We start from the raw sequence: 26,067 nt of genomic DNA, 5'->3' as shown, positions 1-26,067 counted from the left end.
TTTTTGTAGTATCTTATGCTCACAGAGACTGCATTTGTTTGATTAAAACATATAGTAAAAACAGTCATATTTTTACAATTCAAAATAACCATTTTCTATTTGAATATATTTTAAAATGCAATTTATTCCTGATATGCAAATTTGAATTTTCAGCATCATTACTCTAGTCGTCAGTATCACATGATCTTTCAGAAATCATTCTAATATGCTGATTTGCTGCTTTTTATTATTATCAATGTTGAAAACGGTTAATATTTTTTGTGGAAAATATCTTTCAGGAATAGTAGATTAACAGAAAGTTCAAAACAACAGCATTTATTTGAAATAAAAATCTTCTGTAACATTATAAACATCTTTACTGTCACTTTTGATCAATTTAAAGCATTTTAATAATAATTAAAAACATATTACTGACCCCAAATGTTTGAAAGTCAGTGTATATCTTCTTTTTGTAAGAAGCTTGTAATGTACAGTAGCTTGACTGTAGTTTAACTAGTGGTTAATAGCTTTCCCAATACTTGTAACCACTGTTACATAACCAAGCTTAAGTTGTAGTGCAGGTATTTGATTCTCTGATGTCCATGTGACTGTCTTTACCCCACACAGAGTTCACACATGTAATGAGAAGCACTAAAGAAAGAAAGCAGGTCCTCACCTTTCCTGTTGACTTCACCCCTTTCCACACGCAGAAGTAAACCATCACCCACACGGCCATAAGACACAGCATCAGTTCCCAGTTTATGACGCCTGGTTCATCCAGTCCATCAGAAATGTTCAGAACCTTGTTCCTGAGATGGAGAAAAACATTCATGAATAAAAGCACTGTATTACACTCACAAGTTTTTTATTTTAATCTATAAACTGAAATGAACAGAAATTAATTTTATTAAAAAAAAAAAAAAAAACAAAACAATCACTCACTCCCAGAATTCAATAATAGGGGAACGTCCATCGGCAAGCTCCTCACACGTCAGGTTGCCGAATGTGGAGTTGCCAACGGTGCCGTTTTGGCAGTCGTCGTGGCGGAAGATCTCGATGCAGTTTTTGGTGTTCCACGGGTTGTCGCAGGTGGACCAGGGCAGCGTGGAATTGAAGGACTTTATGAAGTAGTAGAAACCCCAGGCGAGTACCATGATGTAGTACGTGTTACAGAAGAACACAATCACCATGGAGGCATAGCCAAGTCCTAAAACAAACCAGTAAAAGACCATTGAAAATAAACCAATTCAGGTAAACTCTTATGTAACGTGCTGATGAATCATGCAACTCAGGCAGTAGATAGAGTCAAATTAGATTTTATGTTGTCTTTGAACTTCACAATAAAGCAAGGACATAGGGCATTGAAGGGCATTATACATAAAGACATACTGTCTTAATACTGTATTTGTACCATTTTTTGTCATAAAATATGCATGTATGTTTTGTATGTTAAACGGTTTTTTTCAGTTTAACATGTTAAAAATATTTAACTCAATTAATGCAGCATCCATTTTTTCCCCTGCATACTATATGAATATGCTATTAAGCACAATAAGACGCGAAAAGAAAATCAGATGTGTGTCACATCTGTCGTGTATCCGGTTTTAAAAAGACAGCGTGGGTTATAAACTGAAACCTGCTGCAGTTTGTGTTAATGATGTGAATCAAAGAACAAAAGAAACAGAAATCACTCAATGTTCTGCTTACTAATAAAATTTTGTAGCTTGAATAAAGCTATTTTCCTATTTAACGCTGTAAAGCTGCTTTGACACAATCTATATTGTTAAAAGTGCTATATTATATAAAGGTGACTTGACATTAATAGTGTATGTATATACATTTTATAATTTATGTGAAGATTGTTTTAAGTTCATTTAAAATTAATAGTTATATTTACAAAGCCTATTAAATATTAAAAAATAATGGCTTTCAATCATACTGCAACGCTGAATGGCAATAATCAATAGGTAAAATTAAGGGAAAATGCATTTAGTAGAGATAATAGTAGAAGTATTGGTATCAATGATACTGGTCTTCATTAATAAGAAGCTACTCGGTAAAAAGATAGCGATAAAGTTATATTTAAATTGGGACTGCCAACCGATTAATAATGATTAATCACATCCAAAATAAGAGTTTGTGTTTACATAATATATGTGTGTACTTGTTTCTTATGTATATATAAATACAAAAAAATACAAAAAAAAAACATACATTAAAATATTTCAATGTGAAATAATGAAAAATATAAATATATTATATGAATATGCGATTAATCGCAATTAATTTTACTTTTTTTTATTGAATCACAACACTAATACACAAATATTTTATATTTCGTATTTTTATGTATAAATATTAAATATTTCCTAAATATGTACAAACATGTGTATGTGTATTTATATATGCATAATAAATATACACAGTACACACACATATATTATGTAAACATAAACTTCTATTCTAGATGCGATTAATGGTTTGACAGCCCTAATTTAAAATGTACCATATTTATGTTTAATTTATGTTTCTACATTCATTTGAAGATTCAAAGTGAAATAATGAAAAATATAAGTACATTATATGAATTTGTGATTATTTGTGAGTAATTATAAAAATGTGCACTTTAATCGACAGCACTAATACAATCACACACAAATATGTGTTACATTACAATATTTTAAAGTATTCATTTATTAAAAATATAATATAATGAATGCATATACAATGTTTAAAGGGACAACATAAAATAGCATCACAGCTTAAAAAGTAATGCAATGCATAAAGATGGAGAGCAAACCTTTAAAAAGAGGTGCAATGTTCCACACATTGATGCTTCCAGCCTTCATAAACTGACCCAGTGCAATCTCCAGGAAGAATATCGGAATGCCTCCCAGAAATATGAACAACACATAAGGAATGAGGAATACTCCTGTCAAACACAGCAACAGAGAAAAACATTGAGTGATGTTAAACACAACATGTAATGATATTCACAAGCCATGTTAAGTGTGATGCATTTCAAGAGTTTAATTTTGATGAAAGATTACAAATAACTGTTGGAATGAGATGCATTGACGAATCAATCAGTTTTAAAGTAAACAGGCTCAATTTTGAAGGTCAAACATGGAAATAATTACATTTTCTCTTCATTCTAGTCACAAGGTCTCATAAAGAACCAATAAAACAATAACTAGAAACATAAACTGAAGTCTCATGATGTATATAATGCCAATTAACCCCAAAAAACACAGAATATTGGATTTTACACATCTTTAAAGTTGATTTTAAGGAAATGATCTGTTATTTGTGCACAACGTGTTCACACGTTGGCACGCCACTTAGGATTTGACTGCCACTGACCGCATTAGCATTCATCATGTGGTCTGTGCGGCAGCACACCGACGCGTCGGCAGCAATAAACCTTCGCTCGACTGATCTGAGATTGACAGCCACAGCAGCAGCTTAGAGAGGGGGTTGGTCGTCGGTGTGATGCAGATTATGCACTGAAAACCGTGCTGGCGTGCTCAATGAAAGTCTTGATGATGTCACCTGTCACTCATGGGCTGCGGGGGAGGATGGCCGCGTGCAACAGCGAAAAAAGAGAGATACAATGGAAAAAAAGGCAGAGTGGAAAACCGGCATGCCGTTATTCAAAGTGACACGCTTACGTAATGCTATCTCTGCAGGCTAGCCGGCTAAAGCCTATGCAAGCGAGGTACTCTAAGAAAAATACAACCAAAACAACCCCTGCTGTTAATATAAAAACACTGATATGAATGAAGTGTCTTATTTGGGAGCATTGCCCGCTCTCCATTCAGAAAACAACAGCTTTTGTTGGACTCGTGACTCAGAAAGAATCCTTTTGATGAACTGCCTACAGAAGGAAGTGCCGAACACAATGTGCTGCACTGACCGTTCTGCGAAGCAATAACAAATAGCTGCTACGTGAGGCTATTCCTCTGCGAAAAAGGCAAATATGCATATGTGGGCTTGTGACGGGCTGATTTGCAAACAAAAAAGGATACCACAGCAATGCTCTGCGAGCAGATGATGCATGAGAATGTGACTGCGGGTCAATGCGAGAGCACGTACACACTCTAGAGCGGAATAAGAACAAGAATGACTCACACACACAGGCTTGAGCGTACTGCAGTGGCTGACGTCGTGAGCGTGGAGCATTTGACTTTGTATCAGCAGGCGCTCATTATAGACTTTCAGAAAAGTGAGGAATCTTTTCAGCTCTTTCTGTTCCTGTGTATAAGAGCTGGAGTTTCATAGCTAATGGTATCTACTGATAGAATTCAAAAAGGAAGTATGTACAGCAGAGATACACAGTGGTTTATCTTTCCAGATGTTGCGTTTGACATCTTCCTGAAATGTAATTCTAACACGTAGCCATTTTAATGTAGCATTTTCATCTGGAAGATGTTATTTTTATAGGGCCCTATGATGTCCGCGATGCGGAAAACACGGATAGAATGGCAGAATCCAGTCATAAAAACAGAATTTACTGTGTAACATGGAATATCATGGAATTTGCCAAATTTGTAAATCAAAAGTAGGTCAGTACACCAAAAGCAAATATGCACTAGTGTCTGTGATGTTGCAAAAGACTATAATATGAATCCTGCATGTTCTGCATGTCTGTGTGAATGAATGGCGCAGACACGCGTTTTCTTTAACTAGACACATACTGAAGCACACGTGACGCTCGCAATGTTTTCAGCCTTGGCCGTCTTACTATATGACTATGTGAACACATGAACATAATCTCTAGAACTGCTCTGAGCCACTTCATGAGCATTTGTGAATTTGAAGAAGCTGTGACAAGGTTATTACTCAATATAACGACAATATTACTACTAATAATAATTCTATAAAAAATTCTATAAAAACCATTATATTTACCAGAAAAAAAAAAATACTAGAATTTATTTAGTAGAAAAATGTAAATGCATTCAACACAGTATTTGTAAAATTAAATAAAATAAATAAAATTGTATATATATATATATATATATATATATATATATTCTTTAATTAGAGATGCTTTTGATTATTACAATTTAATGAAACCATTAAAGTAGGATCTGGAAAATTAATGGAAAACACAGTATTGGTGTATGTGTGTGTATGTATATATATATATATATATATATATATTTATGTTTGGTGGTAATCGTTCGAGTTTCATGAGTTCAATTAATTAGACATGCTTTTTGGATTAAAATTGTGTTTTAACCATTAAAACAGAGTCTAGAAAAATTTAATTGGAAAGAATGGAATTTGGAAAAAAATTAAATAGAATTTGGGAAGAAATAAAACCGATTTCATAGGGCCTATTTTTTTTTTTTTGCTTGTTCACTCAACTGCAAAATGTTACTAATATGTTTTTGTTATGATTTTTTCTTTAATAAAAATACAGTAAAAACAGCAATATTGTTAAATATTAATACAATTTAAAAGTATTTGTTTTCTATTTTAATATATTTTTAAATGTAATTTATTCTTGTGATGTAATAAAAAACAGTAGTATATTTTTTACAATTCAAAATAACATATATATATATATATATATATATTTTTTTTTTTTTTAAATGCAATTTATTATATTATGTGAATATAAAGTTCAAATGAAAAAACATTTGAAAAACATTTATTTAAAACAGAAAACTTTTGTAACAAATTTCTTTACTGTCACTTTTGATCAATTCAATGCATCTCTGCTGAATAAAAGTATTCATTTCTTTTTTAAAATAATAAAATAATCATATTCAAAGCAATACGTATCATAAAACTAGTCTGCTGTCAAACTAATGTATTGTTTTCTATGGAAATTTCTATGATTCTGATTGGTCAGTCATAACATTCAGTGTCTAGATATGTCTGATATAATGACCGTTGCCCATAGCAATGCTATAAATGTGACTGCCTACTTATGTTTCTAACATAGCTGTGCTGTCCAGTCTCTTTGCAGCCTCGTAGCAGCTAATAAAATAATATTTCATATCCATTTATTTATTTATTTGCTAAGCAGACACATAATTCTCAACAATGTTCAGTCAGCTGCTCGTTATCACAAAATAAACCCCAGAGTTTATTTTGCGATAATGACTGTACACTGACCGCACATTATCCCATTAACATTAACCAGCTCATGACTAGACAGCCACCTCAGGTGTGGTGAAAATATGCTAAGCTTTCTATTCTGGATGGGCTAAAAGTGCAATGGGAGTTAGCGATCGCTTGAACCCTTTTTGGCGAGTGCGCAGCGTGAAGCCCAGCTGAGCAGTTCACGTTTTCCTGTGAAGCACAAACGAGAAGCTCTTTCATTAAAACACAGGCAGAGCTGATTGGGTTCTTGGGTGATGAGGGGAGGCTATAAATATAGATTCCCACACCTCCCCCTTACACAACAGATGGATATGGACGCTCTGTCAACACATATGGCTTAGTCTGTTCAGAAGCCAAAGACATTGTTTTCATGTATCACCAAGAGAAAATTAACTTGTCGCCAACATAAGTATGTGCACGCACTGCATGCATTCAAAAAGCAAAACTGTAATAGTATTACGAATTGAACAAACATAACCTTCTTTCTCTTGCACTTTCAAGGTGTGGACATGATTAATGTCTCAAAACCACAATTGCGCAAAACATTTTCTATAAGATGAGCCACACCTTGCATTTTTATTATTTGTCACCTGCTAGAACAAACCTAATTGGTTCAGAATTGCAAAATCGTTATCATGGTATCTTCAGGGTAAATACATTTCCTGATTTACATAACCATGTGAGAAAATCTATAAATAACAAAGATCTCTACTGTTTTTCTACTTCACAATTTCACGTTCAAGTCAGTGTTACCTGCCGTTTTTCGTAATTGCCTATGAAATTCACTAGCAATTTCTGAGTGATTTTTTTTGTACACTAACTGTTTTCAGTGCACTAGACCATTTCAATTCCAAAGCAACAACATTTCCACTGAAACCACACAAAGATACATTTATGGAGAATATGAATACACATTGACTGAACCCTAAAGCACCCACGGTTAGGCCTCAGTCAGAAAAAGGGGATTAAAAGATTAACAGACGCTCTTCTTAATCGCCCGTCCACGTGGAGCGAGGAACTGATGTCAGTCAGGCAAGACGCCAACATGTCCTGCTACACTGGCACCACTGGCCTTCTCATGCCTTCCCATTGAGAAGCAGACACATTAAAACAGTGATCATTTTAAAATCCAACTTGAATATGGGAATTTAAACTAATCCATTATGTAGGGTTATTAATGTCAGAAATTAACTTTAAACAAAATATGGCCATGCTGATGTGCCTCATAGAAATACACATGCAACTGGATAAAAAGCAAATAATTTTCATCCTAAAATTATATATACATAAGTTTCTTGACTTATTTATATTTATATATTTCTGTATACATATACTGTACATATATTCATATATGAAAGCAAATAAGGAAAACTTGTTTGCATATGCATTGAAAAATAATTATTTAATATATTTTTGTACTTCTTGACTCATTTATATGGTGTGTATGTATACATATAAATGAGAAAAATATATAAAAATAAATATAGAATTTCTTGACTCAATTATGCACTATACACACACACACACATACATATATAGGTACATACATACATATATAGGTACATGTTTAACGTATTATCTAACTTACTAGGCTATGTGTGTGTGTATATATATATATGAAAAACGATTCTTTCTAATTTAACATTTTATATATGCATATTTTTTTTGGATATACTGTATATACATATATATATATTTTTTTTTTTTATTAAATATAATTTTCTGTATGCATATGCTGTAAATGCAACATGATATCACGTTTCTTAAAACGTGACATTACTTGGATGATAAAACAATCTGCTTGCTTCACACAAAAATACCAGATTGTTATTAAAATGTGTCACAGTGCTAATACTAGAGTACGGGGATATTTCAGCACAGCTGTGATACTGTACTGCAGATCCAGCACTCAAGGACAGGTAGAGGGCTTTACTGCCGAGATCGTAAATCTACCGACTATGTGGCCACCGTTCTGTTCAGCTTGGCCTCTCTTAACTCTGATGCACCACTACACAATGCTGCAAAAACAGCCAGTAACCTGGCAACAGAAAGTCTGGACTGTTACTGCGTCTCACAATACATCCTGTATATGTGTTAGTGACGGCACAGCGTCAATCCCAGCAGCTCAGTGAAAGATCTGTGACCTCAGATAGCGCAGAGTGAACAGCTCGCTAAACTGAAAACAGTGCTGTATTAAGAAACAGATAAGGCAGCTAATGTGACCTCTGCCAAATGACATCTACCATAAAGTCCTACAGTAGAGGCTGAGAGTTATCAAGTAACATGCTCTAAATTAATGCACTGTAACGGTACGCAGAAGTTTAATAGCTATTGTTAGGGGTTCGTTCGATGCCCTTACTACCTTTCTGGGCCTTGAACGTAGAACCATTGCTGTCTACACAGGGTCAGAAAGCTCTCAGATTTTATCAAAAATATCTTCATTTGTGTTCCAAAGATTATGGGTCTCAGGGTGAGTAATTATTGACAGAATTTTCATTTTTGGGTGAACTGACCCTTTAAGTATAGTATAGTTTTCAGTGATACAGTTTAACACAACAAGGGTCTCTTAACTTTAATTAGTTCACATCAAGAACTTTTGACTGTTTTAATAGAATCTGAATTCTCTAAAGGGAATTAGGGAAATTAGCAAATCTTCAGTGCAGATGTGAAGAAGCCTCTTGTGAGGTCTATAGGAAATCAATTAGCTCACGAGTGATTCGGCCAAGAACGATTTAGCTACATTGTATAAAAACTGCAGAAGTCTCCTAATACAAACACCTTGAGTTAATAGAGGGACGCAGAGAAGCACTTTCCTGTAGCAATTACTGCAATATATTAAATGACTGCAATGGAAATGCAGTATTTAATAACCCTCGAGTCATTAAATCATTAAGTCATAAAGTCATTAAGTCATTGTTTTTAACTTAGATAAAAACAAACTTAAAAAAATGTTTTTTAAAGAACAGAAATGTTGCCTTGACAACAAACTAAAATAACTGCTAAAAAAAAATTAAAACTAAATAGAAATATTAAAAAGTCATAAAAATGACAAAAGCACATACAATTTTAAATATTAAATTAAAATGACAGTGAAAACAAAGTGAAATCTAAAAATGAAAGCTAATTCAAAATATTAATGCTATAACAGCATACAAACAATATTAAATAACACTGAAAAAAACATAAGTAGTACATACAACGTATTCACTCTGTTTTAAGTTCTACTGAAGTTACACTATAAAAAATGATTTGTTGACACAACTTGACTTAGTCAAGTCATTTTGTTGCATTGACTTAAGTTAAGTTTAGCAAACACTAGGTGTTAAGTTCACTCAACTTACATGTAGTTGTTGAAATAACTTGCAGTAAATTGAGCCAAGGTACTGTATCAATTAAAGAGCATGTTGTAGCCAATCAGAACTCATCCATGCCTCCCATCATGCATTGCGGCATGAATAAATTATGAGCTGAACTGTCTTTGTCATTTCTTTTATTCTTACTATTTTCTTTTGTTTTTGTTGTTTTTATGTGACTTTTTAGTAGCCTGTTTTGTGATGTTCAGAGTTGATCTGTTTATCTGAATATGCCGTTTGTCACCATTGTTGAGATTCATAGGCTGATTCTTGATGTCTGTGTGCACCTAAACAAAGAGACTTTTACAGAAAGTTTTTTTTTTTTTTAAATCACAACAGCTTGTAAGAAATTCTGCTAAAAACGCATAAAAAAACAGCATCTTTTGTTGTGGAATCACAAGGCTGACATTAATTATTCAAGATAATCTTTATTTGACTTCAATCACTGAATTTGTTAAGAGTCTAAAGTTACATTTGCAAGTAAGAAAATGTAACTCAGAGATTAAACTCTAAATGAGCTCAATGATTCAGGTCAAAAAAATTATTATGTGAAAACATAATCATCACCACCTGATGACTTGTGCTCTTGGCTTGTCTGCCTGTTTTAACACAGTCACAGTAGCCAAAAAAAATCTGAAGTTAAAAATGTAAGTGTCAAGAGCCCAACTAGAGCAAATACTGACCACTATAATGGTTACTTGAAAATTGTGATTTTCTCCTTTGGTGATTCTGCTTGTTAACATCAGTTGGCTTCAATAATGGTCAATTATCACTTAATTAATCACTAATTATCTGCGTCTGTCTCAACTTCGTTAAAAAAATATGTCATCATGACGTAAAGTATCTGGCACATGTGCATTACACAGAAAGTTGATAGAACCTATGTTTTGTTGTTATATGAACATGTTATTTTAAGTTTTCAATTTCTATTTAAGTTGGGGTTGTTCCAACTTGTCCTATTGTGTAGTGAGACACTGCAAGTTGACAGGACATGATTTAACTTGTCCACCTGACTGAAATTTAGAATCATTTTTTACAGTGTATATTTTTGTGTGAGGATGGACTAAAATGTAAAATCTTTCCTTTCACTTTCACTTTACGAGCAACCAGTAATACAGGTTTTTTTAACACATAAACATGAATATACACACCCTGACAAAAGTCTTGTAGGAACAACAAATAATAACTTGACTTCTAGTTGATCATTTGGAGTCAGAAGTGGCTTATATGAAAGGCAAAGGCCTCTAGATTATGCTTATTTTACCAAAATAAAATCTTATCATGCCTTGATTTTTAATTATTTAATTAGGACAGAAAGTTCAGACTTTGCTTAGACAAAAGTCTTGTCACTTAACAGAAATAATGTACAGTACAGAACACAAAGTCATGGTGCAGTGGAAAAAGAATTAATATTGTGTATGACTCCCATGAGCTTGGAGGACTGCATCCATATGTCTCAGCAATGACTCAAATAACTTATTAATAAAGTCATCTGGAATGGCAAAGAAAGCATTCTTGCAGGACTCCCAGAGTTCATCAAGATTCTTTGGTTTCATCTTCAATGCCTCCTCCTTCATCTTACCCCAGACATGCTTAATAATGTTCATGTCTGGTGACTGGGCTGGCCAATCCTGGAGCACCTTGACCTTCTTTGCTTTCAGGAACTTTGAGGTGGAGGCTGAAGTATGAGAAGGAGCGCCATCCTGCTGAAGAATTTGCCCTCTCCTGTGGTTTGGAATGTAATGGGCAGCAAGAATGTCTTGATACCTCAGGCTGTTGATGTTGCCATCCACTCTGCAGATCTCTTGCACGCCCCCATACTGAATGTAACCCCAAACCATGATTTTTCCTCCACCGAACTTGACTCTTTTCTGTGTGAATCTTGGGTCCATGCAGGTTCCAATAGGTCTTTTGCAGTATTTGCGACGATTGGGATGCAGTTCAATAGATGATTCATCGGAAAAATCAACCTTCTGCCACTTTTCCACAGTCCATCCTTCCTGCAAGCTGTGGGCCTTGGCAAATGCAACACGATTTTTTAGTTGTCTTCTGTTTAATGCTGGTTTCTGAGCACTAATTCGGCCATTGAGACCACTGTGTGAGAGAATTCAGACAGACTGTTCTTGTAGATACAGGGGTTTCTGGTGACCAGTTGTTATGTAGCTCTGCTGCAGTTGAAAAAGGGCCGGCCCTGGACTGTCGAACCAACAAATGGTCCTCTCGAACAGTTGTCTTAGGGGGTCTGCCTGGCCTGGGCCTGTCATGAACTTCACCAGTTTCCTCAAATCTTTTTCTTATCCTCTCCACTTGATGTTTAGATACATTAAAGATGTCTGCCACCTCAGCAGGAGGCTTGGTCTTCAGGCTCTTGATGGTCAGCACTTTGGTCTGTGGTTGAATCTTTGACATGCTGTCAGGTCAGGATGCATTTCAAATGAAGGTTGGGTGTGCTGGGGTTCTTCTTCTACACACCTGGGAATGTGTTAATTACAGTATTTACCAGAGGTGACGCTCTAATCTGTGATTGGTTGAAGCCTTTGAAGATGTCCTAATTAAATAATTAAAAATCACGGCATGATAAGATTTTATTTTGGTAAAATAAGCGTAATCTAGATGCCTTACAATAATCTATAAGCCACTTCTGATTCCAAATGATCAACTAGAAGTCAAATTTGTTTTTCCTACAACTTGGATAGGCGACAAGACTTTTGTCAGGGTGTGTATATATTTTTTTTTTTTTTATGTGAACTGTTCCTTTTAATAAAGACAAAACCCACAAAAAATTCCACAGGTTTAAATTTGACCATTTGACCTGGCTAAATTTGTCTTCTCAGAGTACGGAAAGTAAATATCACAAGTATCTCACAGACTTCACCTATGAACACAGAAAAAGTCAACAATGTGTGACTTGATCCGTATTTACTCTCCTCCTGCCAGCAGGACCTTTTAGGCGTCAGGCCTGATTTGATTTGGCCAGACAATTCAGGAGCCTATCAGTATTGCACACAAAGACGACACGCTGAGTTTGGCGACCTGCACCGGGACGCTGTAAATCGGTTACCTTAGAGCTCCTTGTTGGGGGTAGAGTAACTATTTGAGCAAGAAGAGCTCCAAGAGTCAGCCAATTCTCACTGGACACTCATGCATCTCATGTTTCTTGAGCTGCCACGTCTTATTTGAATCGCTTATTGTTTTCGGAGGAATTGATGGTCTTCGTGAAATGTTCCCAGCGGTCGTTTCCATGACCTTTCCCCCTCTTTACCACAGGTGGTTGAGACTTTAGATCCAAAACACACTGACATCTTTTCTGTCTAAATAACCAGATGAGAATGAAATCAAATAATCTGTCAAGACAGAAAGGAATTGCAACCCAAGTGCTAACACAACATTGATCAAGTCTTGACATTTCTCTCTGCAGGAATCCAAAGACAAACACCGCTTTTAGAAGAGATATAATGATCACTACTACAATTCACACATTCAGTGTAACGTTATACATCTTGAGGAGATGTTTTTCGGTCTATAATTGAATAAGACAGGAAAACAATATTGGAATTTTCCCAAGGATAGTGGGAGATGGCCAAAAATTGGGATAATTAAGATCTTTGACAAAAAAAAGAAGAAAATATTGTGAAAAATTGTCAATATTATTACAATTTAAATTGATAAGTTTCTATTTGAATATATTTTAAAATATAATTTATTCCTTTGACACAAAGCTGAATTTTCAACATCATTACTCCAGTCTTCAGTGTCACATGAGCCATCGGAAATCATTCTAATATGCTGATTTGCTGCTCAAGAAACATTTCTAATTATCAATTTTGAAAAAACTTTTTGCTGTTTAATATTTTGCGAAATCTGTAATACACCAGCATTCAAAAGTAAGTGAGTAGGCAAGTCCATTTAAAAAAAAAGAAAGGAAAGAAATGAATACCTTCATTCAGCAAGGGTGCATTAAATCAGAGCTGGCGCCAGGGCACATAAATCTGGGAGGCAGTGGCTGCCGAAATCACATTGAGCGGGGTAGATTTGGGAATGTGCAATCGCTGACGCTCACGAAAGCATTCATGTTGCTTTCATATGCGTGCTGGCTTTTTACTTTCACTTTCACTTTCACCCCCTTTTGGCACCGAACCTCCTGCATTATATTGATAAAAGGAAAGGACGTGACATGTGGCCAAGTATGGTGACCCATACTCAGAATTTGTGCTCTGAATTTAACCCATCCAAAGGTACACACACAGTAGTGAGTAGTGAACATACACGCACACACAGTGGGCAGCCATATTGCTATCGCTGCGGCACCCGGGGAGCAGTTGGGGGTTCGGTGCCTTGCTCAAGGGACTCACCTCAGTCGTGGTATGGAGGACGGAGAGAGCGCTGGTTATTCACTCTCCCCACCTTCAATCCCTGCCGGACCTGGGACTCAAACCTGCAACCTTTCAGTTACAAGCTTGACTCCTTAACCATTAGGTCACGTGAGACATTTATAATATTAAAAATATATATATTTAAAATACATGATGTTAATTTAACTTTACATTCATCAAAGAATCCTATAAAAATGCATGGAGGTTTGTACATAATATTAAGTAGCATTATTAATAATTAAGCACCAATATTAATTGAACAGCAAATGATTTCTGAAGGATCATGTGACATTGAAGACTGGAGTAATGATGATATAAATTCAGTTTTTTTTTTTTTTTTTTCCTTTTCATGCTTTTTCCAGTGACAGGACAGTGGAGACGGACAGGAAAGTGTTTGGTGGAAAGGGGGAGCGGGCTCGGCAAAGGTCCCCGGGTCACGATTCGAACCCGGAAGCGCAGTTGCTCTATATGTCAATGCGTTGCGCTATATGTTTGTGATCAACTGAATGCAGGCTTGGTGAGTTAAAGAAACTGGCAGTGTAAGATCCACAGAGGGTTCTGCTATTACATAAATTATTATGTAATATAAATTTCAACAGTCCCATAGGTGTCCTGTACTCTAATACATCTACTCTAACATTGCCTGGATAATCATCATCTATTTCATGTTTTATATAACGTACATTCTATCATATCCCACTAGTTCATCCCCATACATCAGGACAAAAACTCTCTAACATACTGCCTTGCTGCTAACGTATGGCTATTCATTCAGCAAACGCTGGATGGCATCCAGGGCACCGGGGACACGGGGAGACAGCTTCGTCATTCAGGCAAACACAATGGCTCTCTTTCTAATGCGGGTCCTAAAGTGTTACGCAGACTTGGCCTTCTCATTCTATAGTCATCAGAAGATGACTCATAGAGCAAAAGAGAGAGAATCAGTGAAGTTAATGAGGAGAGACGCACCATGACTACAAATGCCACTCGAAAACCTAATGAGACAAATACTTAGCATTTCAGCCACTTTTTTGTTGGCAAATTAAAATAATTGCCAAATTTTACATATACATTTATATATACATATATGTTTTTAAACAGTACTTTTTTTTCAACAAAATAAAAAAAGAAAGAAAGAAATATTTTGACTATTTAAAATAACTGTTTTCTATTTGAATATATTTTAAAGGGGTGCTATTATGCTTTTTCACTTTTTGAATTTTAGTCAGTATGTGGTGTGTATCTTTGGGCATAAAAAAGATCTACAAAGTTACAAATCTCCAAAGGGAGATATTTCGTTTTTAAAAAATCTCTTTCCAAGAACTACTACGAACAGCTCCTTTGGACTACAGTGTTTGTTTTCTGCATGCAATGATGTCACAACGTGGTCCATTAGAATATCATTAAAATAAATCCCGCCTACGGAAATTCGAATTGTTGGGGGGTGTTTAGGTACGAGATGGGCGATTAGCCATACTTTAGCGATGCAGCATGGAGAGCCGCTTCAACGAACTGCAGCGCGGCATTGACTAGAGTGGCTGCTTCAGAGCAGTAACGCGCCACAGACGTGTGCAGTACAGGGGGTCGAAACACATGCCGAAGCCGCGATCTACTCCGGTTGTGCGTTGGAGCCGTAGCGTGCCGCAGACTTGTGCAGTGTGGTAAGAGATTTATTCATCATACAGTGTAGATAGCTTCACTTATAACGCGAGTGTTTTTTGCATAAACTTGCACTGGAATAGTCTAGGCTGATCAGTGATGATGTTTTTTGATAATGTTAGGCTGCTTTTAGCCTTATGCTGGAGCTGGTTTCGGGCAATGAAACTAAGTATGTAAATAATTAAATACATTAGCACGATATTATCATGTATCTGCAATGTCGCAGACTGAGGATGGGACTCAACACTACTGTAGCATATTATTTACTCACCCTCCATGCATCCTAGGTGTATATAACTTCCTTCTTTCAGACGAATGCAATCACAGTCTAATAAAGTCTAATAAAGTGCATCCATCCATAATAAAAAGTGCCTCACATGGCTCCCGGGGGTCTCCTGTAGCGATATTTTTCTTTGTAAGAAAAATATCCATATTTAAAACGTAAGATTCACTATTAATCTAGCTTGCGCTAACTGCTTTGACAGGGGGCGTGGCAGTACTGAAACACCATCTAAGCTGTTCGCCAATCGCAACGCACTGGGATAGCTAACCAATCATAACACATTTCCTTTTTTTTGGAAGGCTGGCCTTCATTAAACCCGGAACTAATCAAGCTGTTTGTGCCAGGCTGGGAGAAAGGTATTGTAATAATGTAAATTATGTGAAAAATAATGCGTTTTTCGAACCACCAAGCATGAGAGCATGTTCTAGTACACCCCCAAAACAAAATCAAGACTTTAAAAAAGGGCATAATAGGACCCCTTTAAAATGTAATTTATTTCTGTGATTTCAAAGCTGAATTTTTAGCATCATTACTAAAGTCACATAACCCCTTTGAAATCATTCTAATATTCTGATTTCCTGCTCAAAAAAACATTTATTATTATTATTATGTCAAAAACAACACAAGTCAATTTTTTCAGGTTTCTTTGATGAACAGAAAGTTCAGAAGAACAGCATTTATCTAAAATATAAATCTTTTGTAACATTATATTACATTATATACTATTATATTTAACATATAACAATTATTACGTATTTGAATCATCACTTTTGATCAATTTAAAGCATTGCTGCATAAAACTATTACTTTCTATAATTTCTTAAAATTTAAAAAACAAACAAACAAACAAACAATTATACTGACTTTGGATATTTCTATTCATTAAGGAATCCTGAAAAAATGTACTCAAATGTTTTAAATATTAAAAATAATAATAATTAAAATGTTTCTTAAGCAGCAAATCAGCATAATAGAATGATTTATATTATTTTTAATTAATATTTTTTTTTCTCTAAAAAAAAATAATAAATTTTTTTTTTACAATATTTTCACTTTTTTTTTCAAGACAAAACCTTCAATTTTCCCTTTAAGCTATTTTTGTAGGGGCATGTGTGACCTCTAATGGTTGTGTAGAAATGTGTGACCTTGTCTGCTTTCTTTTATGCATTGCATTCAGCACAATAAGGCTCAAACTAGTCTTTCATATTCTATATAGCTTGTTTTCTCCTTCAATATCCATTTATAGCTGCATTCAGTGCTGTGAAGCACAAGTGTGAAGGGTGATGCGCAATGTCAGTGTGCAGCAGTAGATGAGTGTTGATTTAAGACACACCCCCTAGCTTGAAGGAAAAAAAACCCAAAGAAGTGGATCATCTTACAAACCTGTGATCCTGCACGTACAGTATGCACTTTTATTGTCTATGGCAATGTCATGGGAAACTTATGTAATGATAGATTTGATGAACACAGCAGCTTAATAATAATTATTAACAAATGTAAACAGTGTTTAACAGGTCATTAGAGCCTATTCAAACAGATAATTTAATTCATAGACTGTATAATCACACAGTGGCCACTAAGTAGTATTTTGATACTTCTTTGGATAAGAACACTTAAGTGATACTTATAAACGGCACATCACTGTTTTAAAAAACAAAAAATCTAATTCATTGACATCTGATTGAAACAATAAAGGTTTTCTCACAACTGAGTTCACTTTACTAAGTCTATTCATCTCCACTTTTAACAGTATCTACAGCTATAGCATTTAAAAACAACTACTCACATTTAAAACTAAAACTTTGCTTAAAATGCGTATACAAACACACATTTGTTATAAATAAACACCACTTGTTTGGATACTTAGTTTTGTTATCTAATGCAGTGACATTCAGATTTTTACAGATTCAGACCGATACCATATACCAATATTTATGTCTTAATCAATAATTGATTCTTTAATATCATGACTACCGTTGGCAGTATTGGCACAACAGCACTTATTACATCACTGGACTTTCAACAGGAAGTAACACTCTTCACAGCTGATACCTTACTATTTTAAGGTATTATCTGCATGTGCAATTTTTTTTCTGACCACTGATTATCTAAAAATCGGTACTACTAAGAGTCAAAATGCCGAAATAAAACAATTTGTGCAGACATATGCATAGTCTGAATCAGTATCGTTCATATATATATATTTTCAGTCAGTGAGCCAATGAATGAATGAATGAATGAGTCGGTCGAGACACACAGGAGGTGTCCTCCAACGTGCAGTGACGTCACGGGGAGAGCGCGTGAGGGAAGGGGGCGCACGTCATCTGAAGGGATCTGAATGCGTTGCAGAGAGTAATCAAGAGGTCTTACCTCCACCATTTTTGTAGCACAGGTAGGGGAAGCGCCAGACGTTCCCGAGTCCCACGGCGAAGCCCACGCAGGACATGATGAAGTCCATCTGTCTGGTCCACGTCTCTCGCTCGGGGAAGCCCTGCTTCTCCGCCACCGTTACGGCTCCGGTGGCCGCTGATATGGGCCCGCCGTTGAGGGTCCCATTGACGCCTTGATGCGCGTTTCCATTGGGAATGAGATGGCCCTTCTTCTCCTCCACCAGGACCATGTTCAGGGCGCAGCAGTCTGCGTCCAGAGAGGATTTCTCCATCTCTCGTGTAAACAAAGCAAACGAACCTCCTCACAAGACTCGAGAAGGGCTCAAATCAGCAATCAAAAGCAAATATTTGACCTCTTATTGTTTCTGGATGAAGTCAATTTATTTTATTCAAACCAAGAAGTCCCTTTTGTTCCTCTTCAGGTGCACAGGATCTGGTCCTTTATCCTTTTATTAAATCAAACCAGCAGTTTTATTCTTAACGAATGTATTTTTCCGTTTCCCCTCAATGTCAAACGGTTACAAGGGATGGCAGTTTGATTCTCTCGGCGAAACTGGCAACGGTATTATTGGTTCGTTTGATCAAAAAGCGCGTTTGGAAAATAAACAAGAGATCATAAAAGAAAAAAGACACCGATTTGAAACAGCACCTTCAAAAACAATCCACGAAACACTTAAAGGTGAGTCTGAAGAATCGCATGGGCACGTGAATCTCTCAGAGAGAAGGCGACTGAGGAGACGGCAAAAGCAAAGCGCGCTGATCAGATGAATGTAATGGAATTACATTCACGAATCGATCACCTAAATCTCTTCAGACCATCGTTCTCGTCGGTTTTTAACGCTCAGAATGCATAAATGAGACGCAATTCGGTATCTACGGGAGATGCGGCGGCTGCTGCTGTCGCTCTGTGCGTGCGGACGGACTGTCTGATGCGCGAAGCCGCTCGGTGTTTTAACGGACTCGGCAACGTCATTTGGAGCTCAACCCTCCCCCTCTGTCCCGCTTAAGGAAAACAGGGAATGGAACGCTCACGTACGCTCCACACTGCACACTGTATACTACATACTACGCGGCAAGTGCGATTCCAGCTCACTGGAAGAAATCAGATAGGAAAGATTTTCATCACAGTTTGAATGCGTTACGCAATTCATGCATAAATACTTACGTAAAACGTACCTGATCTATTTATTCATTATACAGTTAAGCTTTTAAATATATGTAATTACGTAAATGTATATATACATACATATGGGGAACAAATGTCCCCACAAGGATAGTAAAACACGAGATAGTAAAAACCTGTAAAATACAAAATGATGTGTATCTGAAAGTTTAACAACGGTAAATGGGTTTTCTTGTTTAGGGTTGGGTTAAGGGATAGAGCATTGTTTTGTCAGTATACAAACAATAGAAGTCTATGGAGAGTTCCCACAATTCACAGAAACACTGTGTGTGTGTGTGTTTATTTACATTATATTTAAAAAAAAAGAGTGGGCGATTTGTAAATTTAAAGGGTCTTGCTTCCTTGTATCATTTGCTTCAAACTATTTTTAGCTGTACAAAACAGGTAATTTTGCTTTAATCAGAGAATCGTGAAAACAAGTATCACAGGTTCCATAAAAAAAGGCATGAGCAGCACAACTGTTTCCAGCACTGATAATAAATCAGCATATCAGAATGATTTCTGAAGGAGCATGTGACACTGAAGACTGGAGAAATGATGCAAAAAATTCAGCTTTTTTAAGCTTTAATAAATTCGATTTTAAAGTATATTAAAATAGAAATAGGTTATTTTACATCGTAATAATATTTCACGATATTACATTTTATTTCTGCACTTTTGATCAAATAAATGCAGCCTTGATGAGCATCTTTAAAAACATTAAAATCTTACTGATTTTCAAAAAACTAAATAAATGAAAATAAATAAATTAACATTAATACAATTAATGAATAAATACAAGCTTTTTTACCATTCCTTTTCTCAAAAATGTTTATCCGTAGACATTTATATAAATATAATTTTATTTTTTAAATAAAAATATACATTTTAAAAATTAAACAGAATTTTTGGATTGTCAACTTTGAGACTAGAAAGACAGTTACTAGCAGTAGTAGTGTAAATGGATGTACAGCACATGCGTGAATGCTGTCTGTAGGTGTAGTATGGTATATAGTAAACATACCCCCAGATTATGTAGTGCCCTGAGGACTATTAGTCATGATGCACGTGATTCGCTTTTTTGCATTACAAAATACATAAACCTTCCTTTGACCACAGGAGATGCTGTTGTCCCGGTTTGGAAAATTACTAACTTACATGAGGTGGTGCTGAAGATTTTCCATTGATTTGAGACACTCTGGCAAGTGGTGAACTAGAAATAAAAAGAAATATTTATACACAGAAGGAGAATTACATTTCATACACACAGAACCACAGACATCATGATTAATTAGTAATTAGATTCTTAAAACGCTGTCTGAATGAGATCCATATTATTTTACGATGGATTAACAGTAGTAACAACACCTGTAGCAAACTACTCTGCTATTTTGGTGAAAACTGTCTACCATGGAAATTTTTGTAAAGACTAATTCTGCCAAGTCAACAGCAGGTATTGAGTGCAGTGGTAGTTTGTCTGTGTTTGTCCTTGTGGGACCGCAAAATTATACTGAGGTTAGATTTGTCCTATAATAACCCTAAAATTTTTACAAGCACTTTTTGGACAGATTTTAGGATTCTTGAAACCCGAATTCTTAGAAAACCACACATGTATACATGAAAAGTACTCACAGCTTCAGTGAGTCATACAATAAACATCTCTGGATCATATTAACCCTAAAACTGTTGCAAAATACAGTGGGACATTCTGCGAACTGTATATGGCTGTTCGAGGAACCCTGTGATGATTCAAGGAAACCCCACATCTTATCTCTACGATGAGTGAATTGTGGTCACAGGGGACTACAATTCACTATCCTATTTTTTTTTCCTCATAACTGAGCCAACAATTTGGCTCCAGGGCATATGGGTCATAGGGAAACATGCAGCTTTCTGTTCACGATGCAAAGCAAACATATGCTTCGTGTTTATATTCCTTTCCATGTTTTTTTGTTACAGATTTAACCGTGCATGAAGCCACCCGTCACATTTGTTGAAGTGCATTCATTGCGTCCCAAAGCTATTAACTCAACCTAGGCTCAGACAATTCAAGGAAATCACTAGGCAACCCATAATGTATAGATTTGTATTGGTGTTACACAAAATAACAGCTTGCAGCAACATGTCGGAAAGTAAAGAAATATAATCAAAGTGGCTGTACAGTATATTCCTTAAACAGCTTCTGCTTTAAGTGCTTTAATGTACTGCTAATTCACATGTCATCACTGTAAGCAACTAAACTAAACTAGTCTGGGACATAAAGAAATGGAGAAGTGAAATAAAGAAGCAATGATTATCAGTATAATTTACAGTTTTCATTTTGACTCACTTGTCGGGTCAAACACAAGCCCCATATGCATGAAAATTAGACCGCTTCGGTCTCTGTAAACTTTAAATTAGCTTCTTCCGCCATTGGTTCAAATATGTTTTACTGTACTAGGCTGTTCAGTTATTTGGGCACAATATTTAAGTACACTAACAAATTGCTGGCTGTACAGTATATGAAGCTTCCACTTTGATTAAGTACTTTTCTGTTCATCTAACAATTTCAAAACCCTCTCCTCTCTCAAAGAAAAAAGTCCCTTTAGGGGTCCAACAGCTGGGACAATTCTGTTAAAGGGATTGTACTCTTTTTAAACCTAAATGGTACACAGCAGGCACTAATATGCACCTTATAGGGATAAAAATAAATAAATAAAAAATAAATTAATGAACTATTATGTTCATCATAATAGTGCCATTAAGGGAACCACCCCAGTAACAAGCTACTGTTCCCTAAAGATACAATTTTTGCACAGTTTTCAATGTAGTTAATTAATTGACTCAGAACTGCGTTTAGGAACTGGCACACATCAAAAAGTATCTGTCAGTCATAATTTTCTACAAATCCTTTAGCACGTTCATCTGTTTATTAAAGATTTTGCTTTATTTGAGCCACAAATAAGACTCTCAACACAATTTACCATGGTTAAATGTAATCTGCAACTGAAGCATTCAGCATTTAACTGTTACACTGAACTGATAAATAAATAAACTGAACAAAATAAGTAAATAAATAAAACACAAACACAGCTGTGCAAAAGTTTAATATCAGTAAGATTTATTTATTTATTTATTATTATAGGCTGCATTTATTTGATTAAAAATACAGAAAAAACAGCAATATTGTGAAAGATTATTATGATTTAAAATAAAGTGTTTCTATTTAAATATACTTTCAAATTGAATTTATTTCTGTGATGCAAAGCAGAATTTTTTATTAGCCATTACTCCATTCTTCAGTGTCACATGCTCCTTTAGAAATCATTTAAAAAAAAATCTTTCTTTTTTTTTTTTTGGGAGACCTATAATACTTTTTTAGTATTCTTTAATGAATAAAAAGTTAAAAACAGGACAGCGTTTATTCAAAATGAAACTCTTTTTTAACAATGTAAGTCTTTTCTCTCATTTTTTATCAATTTAAAACATCCTTGCTGAATAAAATATTAATTTCCTTTAAAAACAGAAAAAAAAAAAAAAAAAAAAAAAAATGGCTGACCCCAAACTTTTAAACGGTAGTGTGTACAGTTACAAAACATTTCTATTTTCATATTAAAAGTTAATAATGTCCAGGCTTGCTCATGCAGTGCATTCAAAAGTTGGTGTACAGGCACAACTTTTACTCAGAAATTGTTAGTAAATTTCACAATTGAAAAGAAATGACGTGAGTAATTGAATAATTGAACATGAAAGTTTGAAGTAGAAAAACTGAGCGATTGGATTTATACCAGCTGAAAGTAAATGATCTGTTTAGCAGGCCTCCTTCTCAAGCAGATTCAACTTTCAATGCTGCAATACAGATCCAACAGAACTGTGCTTAACGTTCCCGCAAAAGCACTCGGATCTCTTTGAGAAAATGTTCTGCGTGGCAAAACATATGGCCTGCACATTGGACACCCTCTTTAGATTAAAAAAAAAAAAAAAAAGTGTGGAAGTCTTTGTTAAAGCTGAACAGAGTAAGCCAGCCTGATTTGGGGCCTCGGTGCACAGGCAAACACTACAACGACTGCACTTTCACGTTTCTATCGATCTAAGTTTAGTTTAGAATAGACCCCGTGACTTCAAGAGCAGCTGCCTTGCAAAGGTTATGGCCCTTTTTTATAGCGCCTTAGAAATAGCAGCTGCGTGGAGTCATAACCCGAGCATAACTATCACCCCCACACCCTTCAACCAGCTTAGACTTTGACACATTTGCTGATTAAACAGTGTAGAGCAGTATGATACGGCCAGAATAATGATCAAACAATTCAGACGTGACACGTTTTACCTTATGCACTACAATTCAAAAGTTTGGGGTCATTTTAATACTTAATAATTTAACATTTTAATACTTTAATTATTTAGGGATGCATTAATATGATCAAAAGTGACAGCGAAGATTTCTATTTCAAATAAAAGCTTAATTTTATACTTTGTATTAATCTAAAAATCCTAAAAATCAGCATATTAGAATGATTCTGAAGGATCATGTGACACATAAGACTGGAGTTTTGATGCTGAAAATTCAGCCTTGCATACTAGAAATAAATTCTATTTTAAAATATATTCAAATAGAAAATGGTTATTTTGATTTTTAATAATATTTCACAATTTTACAGTTTTTACTGTATTTTCTTGGTGGGCATAAGACACTTTCAAAAGATTAAAATACCAACCTCAAACTTTTAAATTGTAGTGTATATGGAGCAATGACCATATAGGACTTCTTCGTGTGACTAACTCTCAGGACATGTCTGGGAAAATCACATGTCACAACATGCCAGACAAGCAAAAATAGTGCCAGTGTAGATAGATTTGCTGACAATTCACATGTTCAGTCAGAGACAATGCAGGTCAAAGTTAATAAGGTTATCAAAACTCATATAACATCAGTCATATTTACTTCCAGTTGAGATTCATTTGCATATGGAGGTCATATCATTTTGCAATTGCTGTTCATGGCACACTTTATTGGCTGCGGTTCATCGTGTTCGTTTATAAATGTAAACAGGTGGGGGTACAACTGGCTCCTGTTTAGGTCACAAGTTTAGTATGCCACAGATAAGAACTGGCACAAAAATCAATACGACCATTCACAGCCGTAGCGTCACGCCCTCAATAGCACACAGAGGGTCATTTATCCTACAGCGTAAGATGTTGTTTACTAGCAGACTTTCACAAGAACGACTTTTCACTTCTCCTATAAGTTTCGATCTGACCTTTCCAAACATTTCTGTAATTACATTTCCTGTAAATAGTATCTCCTACCTCGAACTGGACTCATAACATTAGTTTCACTGAGTGTTTTCCGTATCTCTTAAATGTATTCTGACGTGTATTGATTTTCTGTCCAACTAGAAAAGCAAAAAAATGACATTTCAGACAGGTTTCCTGAACACTACTCCTGTCTGCCATTGGTCAAAAAAAACAGATAGTCCCTAAAAATATTGAAAACAAACTTCTGTCTGACATATTTGTTGACAGGATGCATGGTAGCAATATTAGAGCCTTGTTTGGTCATACAGCATTATTGCAGGTTGATTGATAACTGGCTAGGCCGTAGATGTGTGTATTTGTACATAATGAGAGGGCAAATATGATGACAGCTGGTTTGGCTGAGAAGAGAAAACCACCAGCAGATTCAGAAAGGATTGGGATAATATGGGATCCTGTAATAGAGGAGTTATTCTTTAATGCTAATTCCAGCTCAAACAATATGGTCTTCTGAGAAATCATTTATTAGGCTAATGTTATTAAAATTCACTTAAAATACTGAATTAAAAAAAAAAAGTTGGGACCAAAGCCAAATAATATAGACCTGAGGGTGAACTATTTTGATCCAGAACACCCTATTTTTACAAAAATATTAGGCAACACAGTTCAGTTTCACATTGATAATAATTAGAAATATTTCTTGAACCATAAATCAGCATATTAGAATGATTTCTGAAGGGTCATGTGACACTGAAGACTGGAGTAATGACGCTGAAAATTCAGCTTTGCATCCCAGGAATAAATCACATGTTAAAATACATTAAAACAGAAAAAAATATTTTAAATCACAATATTATTTCACAATATTAATGTTTTTTATTGTATTGAGACTCTCAAAAACAATTTAAAATTCTACTCCCCCTTAACTTTTGAAAATGTAATTTGTTTCTTGAAAATCTGAAGTAATTGATAAACTCTAGACCATTAACAGAATGAATGCATTTTCAAAATGAAATATGACTCTGTTATTTAAGACGTGATTTAAAATATATTTAATAGTGAAATATATTTATTAGTAATTATTAAACCCAATAAACCAACTAATAATAATAATAGTAATAATAATAATAAATAATAATAATATGTAAATAATATATAACATAACCCACCGCCCCCAAACACCAACTGAATAAGGCATATATATATATATATTTGTTTTTTAAAAAATATATTTTATTAAGGTAAATCTAGGCAAAGATTTTTTTTTTTTTTTTTCAGGTAAATCAAAAAAAATAAAAAAATAAAACAGGTTCTTGTGAACATTTTATTACGAACATACACAGTTGCCAGATTTAGAATCACTGTGTTAATATTCAAAAACATGTTTGTACAGTGACTGTTTGGGATCACGAACATCTTGTTCAGTAACAGACCAAAGCGATTCGAATGCCAGAGCTACTATTTTCTGTGGACTCTGGATGTAACGTTCAGTTCTAAAGTGAAGTTGCTTTAACACGGT

The 26,067-nt window shown here is 35.1% G+C and overlaps 1 protein-coding gene across 2 annotated transcripts in view; it reads right to left on the bottom strand.

Annotated features, from left to right (window-relative positions):
• slc6a8 (solute carrier family 6 member 8) overlaps window positions 1–19,070 on the bottom strand; it is a 43,062-nt gene extending 23,992 nt beyond the window's left edge. For both annotated transcript variants that reach the window (XM_051116278.1, XM_051116279.1), the window contains exons 1-4: window positions 18,135–19,070; window positions 2,780–2,911; window positions 922–1,186; window positions 656–788 (exon numbers count right to left, since the gene is read on the bottom strand). In XM_051116278.1, coding sequence (XP_050972235.1) covers window positions 656–788; window positions 922–1,186; window positions 2,780–2,911; window positions 18,135–18,426 — 822 coding nt within the window. In that variant the 5' untranslated portion in view covers window positions 18,427–19,070. The remainder of the gene's footprint in view (window positions 1–655; window positions 789–921; window positions 1,187–2,779; window positions 2,912–18,134) is intronic.
• Window positions 19,071–26,067: the final 6,997 nt, after the last annotated feature.

Source organism: Labeo rohita, chromosome 8 (assembly GCF_022985175.1).
Source record: "Labeo rohita strain BAU-BD-2019 chromosome 8, IGBB_LRoh.1.0, whole genome shotgun sequence".
Taxonomy (NCBI): domain Eukaryota; kingdom Metazoa; phylum Chordata; class Actinopteri; order Cypriniformes; family Cyprinidae; genus Labeo; species Labeo rohita.
The sequence above is the reverse complement of the archived record's forward strand: the minus strand, read 5'-3'. Positions and strand labels throughout refer to the sequence as shown.